Raw genomic sequence first — 10157 nt, forward strand, 5'->3', positions numbered from 1 at the left:
TGAGTTTGGCTTGCTTCACTTAAGATAATATACTTTCCAGCTCCAACCATTTCCTGAGAACAAAACCCTTCACTCTTAATGCACAGATTAAAAAAAAAAAAGTCCCGCTCAAACTAAGGCACCAGCCAAAGACAATACAGGCGGTAAATCTTAAACCCCTACCCAGATCTAGCCAATGGACAGAACACTCTCCACAGTAGCGTGGAGAGTGGGATATTACTTTCTCACATACTCTGGTGCCTCACCTTTGACCATGTCCCCTGGAGGGGGAGATCTGGTGGCACTCAGAGGAAGGACAGCAGGTTACCAAGAAGAGACTTGATACCCTAAGAACATATACAGGGGGAGGTAATCCCCCTCAGGAACAGTCATAGGGGAGGGGAATAAGAGGAAAATGGGAGGGAGGGAAGAATGGGAGGATACAAGAGATGGGATAACCATTGAGATGTAACAAGAATAAATTAATAAAGGAGAAAAAAAGTAGAAAACAAAAACAAAAAAATAAAATAAATAAAATAAAATAAAATACATTATTGTAGCCAGGCACGATGGTACATACCTGTAATCCCAGCACTTGGGGAGGCAAAAGTAGGTAGATCTCTGTGAGTTTGAAGCCAACTTGGTCTACAAAGCAAGTCCAGGATAGCCAAGGCTACACAGAGAAACCCTATCTCAAAAAAAAAAAAAACAAAAACAAGAATTGTATATATACCACATTTCCTTTAGCCAATAACCTTAGCTGTGATGGACAGCTTGTCTACTGTAGTCAGTGTGGCAATGAACATGAAAGTGCAGGAGTCCCAGTTAGCTTTTATAGTCAACTTGACACAACCTGAGAAAAGGCAACCTCAGCTGAAGAACTGCCTCCATCACACTGGCCTGTGGCCACATCTGTGCAGAATCGCCTTGTTTTGATCGTCCATGTGGGAGGGTCTAGGCCACCCCCTTAGGCAGGTGGCCCTGGGTTGTATGAGAAGGAAAGAATGCTGAGTAAGCCACATGCAGCAAGCAAGCAGGGTTCCTGCATGGCCTCTACTTCAGTTCCTGCCTCTGGATCCCTGCCTTGAGTTCTTGCTCTGACTTCTCTCTGTAACAGACCAGTGTCTGGGAGTGTAAAGTCAGATAAACTCTTTCCTCCCCAAGTTGCTGGCTATGGTGAGCATAGTTTTCTTGTGTTTACTGCCTATCTGTTTATTGTTCTTAGAAAGACATCATGGTCTCTCTCTCTCTCTCTCTCTCTCTCTCTCTCTCTCTCTGTGTGTGTGTGTGTGTGTGTGTGTGTGTGTGTGTGTAAACAAATTCCCAGTACTGTAAATCTCATCAGACCCCTGGAGGAGGAAGATGAGGGAAAGAAAGAGAAAAAATTGAAAACCATACCATTTGAATTAAGCCCACACTGAGGTCTGCCACATAGTGGACCAACAGTCACATTATGGTACTGGGTCATTATCAGCAGAGAAAAAGTAAAACTCAAAGTGTGAAGGAAAATGGAAAACATGCTTAGGACAGAGATAGAATGAAGAAAAGGAGAAGTTCAGAAGTTACATTCAGAAACATGGACAGACATACAAAGTTGCCATAAGTCAACTCAGAATATATATATATATATATATATATTCGCTTTACACACACACACACACACACACATTAAGGTAGAAGGGAACTATTTGGGAAAAGGAGGAGGATGGACAGGGTCTAGTGGGGACAGGAACAGATACTAAAAAGGATCTTTTTCAAGTTCTGAAGAACTATGTGGGATGAACAATTAAAGTGCACTCTATAGTTCACAAATAAATTTTATATTTACCTGTATCCAATATCCTATCTACTCATATTTCAAAAGTAAAATTACCTCACCTATTTCATCTTGTTTTACTGCATTTGACCTAATAAATTCCTTGTAACCAGAAGTGCTGGTAAATTGTAAAGGCATTAAAATATGACTGGTCGATATCGGATTTGTCATAAGTTTATCCCGACTTTGGAAGCAGGCCCAGGAGCTAATTTTTTTCCTCCTTCTTTGCAAAGGATCCATAATTCATGATTGCCATTGACTTCAAGGTATTTAATCCTGTCAAATTCCAGCTTTGTTTGAATAAAAATGGCCCTCCTCTAATTATGGGTTTTGATAAAGCTAATTTTGGTGTGTTATGCAGTGGGCTGCCTCGGGGAGGCTGGCAACATTTCTGATACAAAGAATGGCTTAAAGATAACTAAGGGATGGGAGTTGGGAAAATAACCACCGAGTATGTCGGTGACTCAGAAACCGAAGACTTAAAAATATAATAATACAGGGAGTGAGCTACTTGGGCAGAATGTGATTCAAGTTATCAGGATATTTGGGTATGGACTTTGTTTTTTGGATCACCAGGCGGCTGTGTGAGAAGCTAGACGCTGACCGGTTCCAAGCGTTACTAAGGAAGGTACCGCCCAGAGAGGGGGTTCTATGACGTAAGCAGAGCCTGGGTGATGTCACAAAGCAGCGGACTGAAGTTACGTGTCTGTTGCACTCGGTGGGGCGCTAGACTCCCGTGAAGGTGGGTTCACTGTCCTCGCAGCGGTGTCTGGAAGCCAGTTCGGCTCCTGAACCCCGCAATTGTTCAACAGGCTTTGGGCACCTAAGCCTTTTCAGAAGATAGAATCTGGACAAGTAAGGCATTTTCTTTGGGTAAATATGTTTATGAAGTTACTGGGACCCTTGTAGTCCGAGACAGAGAAGAGTTTTCCCTTCCACCTGGTATGTTGTTAGCCTCTCCCGCTGGGGGCGGGGCGGGGGGGGCGGAGCATATGATCTAGGCCAACGATTTCTCCGAATTTATTATCCTTGCTAACGATATCAAAGTCACCATTCCACTAAAAGGCCAAAGGTCCTCTTTGTCCGTGTGTGGTTTAGAAGATATTATTTCTAAACGGCTGCTGTTGCCTAGACGAACGGATCTTTCTACTAGTCGTGGGGCTCACAGTACTGACTTCCATGATGGGATAGATTCAACAGCTTCACGCAGTAAATCTGAAGCTGGCTCAGGAGACACAATACAGAAAGTGTGGAGTGGTGTGCTGTGTGCCGGGGCAGGTATTTGTGGGTGCAGCCACCTAGCCCCATGGCTCGAGGGTGGAAGACAGGTGTGGCCACGCTTCTGGCTCCTTTGCTATCCTGTCTCTGGTCTGCTCGGGGACAGGCATGCCACCTCCCACACTGACCTAACCATTTGAAGAGAAGTTTCTCAGTAGAGGCAAACCACCTCCGGGTGGAAGAAATGTGTCCCCGAGAATGGTATTCTGAGCTGTAGAGAACCATTTGTCAATTTTCCCATTGATTTATTGTTATGAAAGAAAAATCTCCTTAAGAGACCCAAACCTGTTTATATCACTACTTTCTTCACCCACTTTGAAGTTCTAGACAAGAGCCTCGGCCCAACTTCCTCCCGTTTTGTTCTTGCAGGCAGCCTTGTGTCTCGTTTAAGCAGAGAAGTTCTTCAAACCCAGATAGTGGGCAAGCATGAAGCCCAGACGCAGAAGGATAGCCACTAGACAGTGGACCAGGAGCGCTGTGGCCTACCGCACTAGGTCTACCGCCATGATTAAAAAGATGTCTATGAAGAAGAGGGGCAGGCTGTCTCTCCGGAAGCAGAGGAGGAGCAGGCCCTCCCAGGCCGTGACGAGCATTGTCGGCTGCAGAATTTCCCACCTGTGGAAGGACGGTAACGAGCCAGTCACCCAATGGAAGGCCGTCGTCCTGGACCGACTGTCAACACATCCTCCCATCTATTTGGTGAAGTATGACGGAATTGACTGCGTCTACGCCCTGGAGCTCCACAGCGACAAGAGGATTTCGAAGCTTAAGATCCTGCCTCGTAAAGTGTCATGTCCTCAACTTAGTGATGCCCATCTGGCAAGCAGCATGATTGGCAAAGTCGTGGAGCACAGATTCGAGGGCAGCGACGGCTCTAATGATAAGTGGAGGGGTATGGTCCTGGCCCAAGTGCCGCTCATGAATAACTGGTTTTACATCACCTATGAGAAAGACCCAGTCCTGTACATGTACCAGCTGCTGGATGACTACACGGAAGGTGACCTCTGCATCGTGCCTGACGCCCCTCTAGCAGAAGTGGTGTCAGAAACGGACGAAGACGACCTCTTGAAAGGCAGATATGTGAAATACACCGAAGGCGACCGATTCAAAAAGATCGGCAAGATCATTCACCAAGTTCTCGCCAGCCCTTCCGTGTACTTCATCAAGTTTGATAACGACAACCATATCTACGTCTATGATTTGGTGGAAAAGATATATTGAGGTGAAATTCACAAAGTGTGGCAAGGCAGAATTGGGGGGGAAGAGATGTTTGTTTTTCGTGTGTTGGATACCTAAGGGTCTCTGATAACCCCCCAATATCTGTTTCAATGGAATTTGTTTTGCTCTAAAAATAAATAAAAAAAATGTGTGAACATAATGTGACTGAGAGCTTTGGTGGAAGAGACGGGGTGTGTGGTGGGTGGGAGATCAAAGGAAGACATGTGTCAACTCAGGCTGTGGACAGTAAGTACATCTAATAACACAGCAGGGTAAAACTGGAACAGGACTTAGCTGGTCTGGTCTACGAGGAGAAGATATAACTAGAGACGGGGCATGGGGGCGGGGCAATAGGAAAAGATCTTTAGGGATCAGTGAAGAGGGAGGGGCCGGAAATAGGTAGACTCTTCGGGGGAGGGGAGAAGTTTGAGGGAGAAACATAGCAATTGGGAAAGGAGTGACATCACAGAGTGTGTGGTCTTGAGACTTTAAGAGGAAACACAGTAAGCTGATCAGAGAGAGAGGGACCCAAATGTAGACTCGGAATCAGAGAAAAATCAGCTTTTATTTTATTTTATTGTAAAGGATGCCATCTTGTCTCGATTGACTTTATTATGTTTCATTATGTGTCTGGGACCAGGGTGTGTGCTTGTGAATACAGGTGAGCACAGAGGCGAGAGGAGCCAGATCTGGAGCTGGAGTTGAAGATGGTTGTGAACCGCTGGACATGAGTGCAGGGGACCAAACTCAGGTCCTCTTCCAGAGCAGAGAGTCATCTCTCCCCTCCCCCTAAACTCATCTAAATAAATCCAACATTCACATGCAGAGGAGAGCAGGAAAGGAAGATCGGGTTGACAGTGATCCGCAGAGAGCCTGGAGGAACACATAAAGCGGGGAGTAGAAGACACTGAAGACAAATGAAGTCCAAGATGAAGTTCTCAAAAACTGAAGTAGGGGACCCATGAAGAACAGGAAGGTTCTGGAAAGAGTACAGATGGTGGGTGTGAGGAGAGGGCCTCCCAGAAGGACATTTTGACAGGGATAACTCAGACTAGCGAATCCATATAAACTAAGTTTATATTGATGAGATTCCTGAAAGGATCATAAAAAAAAAAAACCATTATTTTCGTATGATCACTTGAAAAAATAATTGAAAAGAGAAAATTAGTTCCCTGTGAGCCCCTTTCGGGTGTTAAGTGTAGCTTCCCTGAGCATTGTTTGCCTCTTTCGGAGCCTGTGATCTTTTTGAGGTCTCTGCTAGATACCACCAAAAAGCTCCTGCATTGGCCAGTTCACCTTGGCACCTCCCCAACTGTACAACTTCCTACATGACTACAGGCCCCCTTTTGCCTATCTAACCCTGGAAGTTTCTTGCTCCTACACACATAGGGCCTTGTTCTCTTTCCTCTGACAGTTGTCATGACTTTGAGGTCCCCCACCATGTAGCTCTCTTCTCCTGAGAAGCACCTGTGCTCTAGAGGGTCTCCCTGGGTCCACATATGCACCCTAAGAATGGCTTTTGAGAGACAGCTTTCTTATGTTGTTTTTTTTGTTTGTTTTGTTTTTGTTTGTTGTTTTTGTTTTTGTTTTTTGTTTTTTGTTTTTACCAACTTGACACCAGCTAGAGTCATCAGAGAGGAAGGATCCTCAGTTGAGGAAATGTCTCCGTTAAGAGCCAGCTGGAAAGCGTTTTCTTAATTGGCGATTGGTGGGGGAGGGGCCCACCTGGGGGGAGAGTCCAACCCATGGTCAGTGGTGCCATCCCTGGGCCGGTGGTCCTGTGTTCTTTAAGAAAGCAGGCTGATCAAGACATGAAGAGCAAGCCAGTGCGCAGCATCCCTCCATGGCCTCTGCATCGGCTCCTGCCTCCCAGGTTCCTGTCCTGCTTGACTTCCTGTCTTGACTGCCTTTGGTGATGAACCCCAATGTGGAAGGACAAGCTGAATAAACCCTTTCTTCCCTGTCTTAGATAGGATTTCCATTGCTGTGAAGAGATGCCATGACCAAGGCAACTCTTAGAAAGGAAAATATGGAATTGAGGCTGGCTTACAGTTCCAGAGGTTTGGTCCATCTTCATCATGGTGGGGGATTGGCAGCATGAGTGGCAGTAGAGCAGTAGAGAATTACATCCTGACTCGTAGGCAGAGAGAGACAAGAGACAGAGACAGAGTGATAGAGACTCTGGCATAGCATGGGCTTTTGCAACCTCAAAGCCCACTCCTGATGACACACTTCCTCCAACAAGGCCACACTTCCTCCTAATCCTTCCACGTCAATCATTAATCCAGAAGACGTCTCGTGAACTTACCCACAGACCAATATAAAGGAGGCAGTCCTTCAACTGAGGTTCTCTCTTCTCAGGTGACTCCAGATTGCCAAGTTGACGAAAACCAACCAGCCCAATAACGTTTCTCTTACTCCATGCCACGCACTTCTGCACAACCTCCACACACTCACCCCTACATACTCACCCCCAGCCCCTCTGTTCTGTCTCTACAATAGGCCCACTTCCCTGCATGGCAGACAAGGACAGCTGCTATTACCGACAAGAACACTCAAGGATGTGTGACAAGATTAAATGAGTTCTGCAGGTCCCCATGCCTCGAGGTTCTATACATAATGGGAGACGGCCCAACACAACGAGAATTCCCAGTTGGCCACTGGCAATTTAACAGGTCACAGTAGACTGCAGAACCAAAAAGCCACAACCTCATTCCCTCTCAGTAGGAGACATAGCCTTTTCCCAAAGCCTGGGAATCTGTCCCTGTCTCACACACAGCCAGGACATCACACAATCTATAAAAGGAAGTCTTGCACGGGTTCCATTAGGGTCTGGAGCTTCTGCAATTGCACTTTGTGAAGCTCAGCCCCTTCCATGAGCTCAACTCTCATTTATCCCAATAAACACTGAGAAGCAGACACTCTCTCCATCTTTCCCCTCAGCCAACAACTGTCCAGTAAACTCAACTATGGCGAGCAAACCCTCGTCGAGAAGTCTAATTCATTTGACTTGACTTTTTTAGGGAACAAAGTGTCCTCCCTGCACAGTTACACTGGAGTTTGACTCATCTGTAATAAAACCCACTACTATTAAGGGCAGCATAACAGGAGCTATGACAACTACCAAGTCACATGACAAGCATCACAGTTGGCCAAACCTTTTCAGCAGCTTTATTGAAGTATAATTTACATGCTTAAAAAAATCCATTTATTTTAAGTGTATAATTTAATGATTTTAAAGCAAATTTACAGCTTCCTTTTTATACTCATTTTCCACTAATTCATATGATATTGAAGCCTACTAAAATACCGAAGTGAAGTCAGGGGAACAATTAGAGCAGGAAGTGGCAAAATTCTTGATTCACTAAGACAATAGATACATTGGCAGAACCATCCAGATGTAAACACTTGGGAACACTGGGTCTGCTCATAGCTTACAATGTGCAGACAAAAAGCTTACGAGATTAGACCACGGTTCCTCCTACATCAAGTCCAGATGTGATCTAGTTTGGTCAGCAACACTAATGGCCATGTTCCTGTCAATCACCTTTTCATCACTGTAACAAAATATCTGGCTCTTTAAAAGGAAGACAGACTTATATTTGTGGTATCAGAGGTTTCACATGGACCACGCAAAGGGGCGTAATGGAGCACAGCTGCTTACCTCATCAGCAGCCAGGAAGCATAAACACAGGAAGGAACCAAGGGCAAGAAATACCCTCCAAGACAGGTCCCAAACGACCAGTTTCCTTAACCAGCCCCTGTCTTCCAGTTTCCCACTCCCTGCAAACACATCCAATCACTTGTCAGAGCCTCAACTTTGAACACTGAACTGTGGGCCAAAACTGTCAATAAAACCAGGAGCCTTTGTTGCAAGTATTTCAAACCCAAAGCACAACAGCGTCCTTCATGACAAACCCAGAGACAGGACCTCTCTATCTCTGTAAGGATATCTCCCTCCAGTGGTTCTAAAACAACAGTCTCCAGGCCAACAGCATCAGCAACACCCAGGAGCTTTTAGAAATACAAGTTCCAAATCTTGACCCCCTATTCGTGTATCTGAAACCCATAGGGTGGGACCAGATGGTTGGGTCAGAGGTCTAAACTTGGCCTCACTCTAGAAGCACCGGGGACATTTCTAACAATCTCTTGTTTCTGGTACGGAGTCACACCATGTCTGCATTGTAGTATATTGTCTGCCATGAGACACTGTCAGCAGTCAATTGTAAAGACTCCACTATGTGTTTGTGAGAGAGGGAGAGAGGGGGTGTGGGGGGGAAAGCAGGAAGGGGAGGGGCTGAGACCCAAGAACCCTCAGGAATAGGAAGTTAAAAGCTTGTAAGACCCATAGTCAGTGAGAACTGGAGCAAAGCAGTGTCTTCCGGAGACGACAGGACCACTGCGCTCAGGAACTCACAGCAGCTGTGTCTGCCTGCACGTGATCAAACCAGTCAACTTTCCACCATGGGGTGGGTAGGACCTCACCATCCCTCACCCCTTGCTGAGAAGGTATGGACAACTGATGAGAGAGGAAGAGTTGGTTTTCTTAAAGGTGTGATTTTCTTAAAGGTGGTAGGCTGACAATGCTCCGGTGGATGGCCCAATGCCCATGAGTTTACGGGCCACACAAATTGCTTGAGTGGGTTATTACAGAAGGGAGAAAAGAGGCAGAAAATGTAAGGAGGGGTTAGGTGGGGATGGATCTGGGAGAAGTTACAAAGAGAAGTGGGGAGTGAATGGGATCAAAATATATCGTATGAAGTTCTCAAGGAATAAACAAAAGTGGCTTGGAAAATACTGCATCTGTACTGAGTACATTCAGACCATTTTTCTCATCGTCTCCTAAACAACAGCTCCTTGTATAGCGGTCGCATTGCACCGAGTACAAAAGTGATCAAGAGATGGCATCAGATGTAGGAGGACCTTGGGAGATGGCTGAGAAGTAAAGTGTTTGCTGGACAAGCATGATGACCTGAGTTCAAATCCTTAGCAGCCCCGAAAAAAGCCAAGGGCGTGGTCACACATGCACCTTTAACTGCAGAACCAGGGGTGGGGGTGGGGGCATGGTAGGGCAGAGACAGGAGGATGGCTGGGGTTAGCTGACAGCCAGCTTCACTCCAGGTTCACCAAGAGACCCTGTCATAAGGAATAGAGAACGGAAGAGCAGGATGTGCCATGTCCTCCTCTGGTCTCTGCACTTACACATGCAGGTCTATATGCACACGTGTGCACACACGTAAATATGACAAAGTCTACAAGAGGGTTGCATACTTAATATGTAAATGCAATGTCATTTTAGCCAAGGGGCCGGGACAGTGGGAGGGGTGGGGCCCTGGAGCCAACTCTCCAGAGATACCAGAGAACAGGTGTGTCTTCTTTCTGGGCAAATGAAACCTTTGTTGGGCAGCTCCACACAGCTCTTCTCCTCTAGGTGCTTGTTCACTACAGAGAAAGTTCTGGAAATGCTGAAAGAATGAAAACAAAACCTAAAGCTTCATCAGGGTTTCTAGGCTTGTATTAAAATCATATTGATCACTTTTTATTGAAAGGAAAGGAAACCCTGAGCTTCCAGCAGCAATTGACTCAATCATGTTGGCTTCGGTTTCATTCCATCATGAGTAGCAATTAATTGCTCATCAGTAGTTTTCCCGCTTAGAACTAAATCGGGATAAAGGGGTATGTTCTGTGCAGTAATGCCAATGTGGAAAACCAAGTAGAAAAGTCACATGTGGTGAGGTGGGGGTGAGGGTGGGGCAGGAAGGTGGGAAGGATTCCTTTGGCTTATGCCAGAGTGATGGCTGATTGGAAACTTGTTATGCAAATAAATGTAACAATAAAAAAAAAGTACTACCAAATGGGATGGACC

General features: G+C 45.8%; 1 protein-coding gene across 2 annotated transcripts; it reads left to right on the plus strand.

Moving 5' to 3' along the window:
* Nucleotides 1-2496: 2496 nt before the first annotated feature.
* On the plus strand, nt 2497-4441 carry LOC311586576 (Y-linked testis-specific protein 1-like). Of its 2 annotated transcripts, none has more exons than XM_084762639.1 (2): nt 2497-2650; nt 3443-4441. In XM_084762639.1, the coding sequence occupies exon 2, from the start codon at nt 3500-3502 to the stop codon at nt 4292-4294; it is 795 nt and encodes a 264-aa protein (XP_084618765.1). In that variant the 5' UTR covers nt 2497-2650; nt 3443-3499; the 3' UTR covers nt 4295-4441. The 2 variants fall into 2 exon arrangements, with proteins under 2 accessions (XP_084618765.1, XP_084618766.1); XM_084762640.1 differs by having other exon boundaries at nt 2502-2668.
* Nucleotides 4442-10157: the final 5716 nt, after the last annotated feature.

Source organism: Acomys minous (genome assembly GCF_964271855.1).
Source record: "Acomys minous genome assembly, chromosome: 16".
Lineage (NCBI taxonomy): Eukaryota > Metazoa > Chordata > Mammalia > Rodentia > Muridae > Acomys > Acomys minous.

Coding starts and splice junctions, on each gene's coding strand:
- LOC311586576 (XM_084762639.1), top strand. CDS start 3,500: ATGAAGCCCAGACGCAGAAGGATAGCCACTAGACAGTGGACCAGGAGC.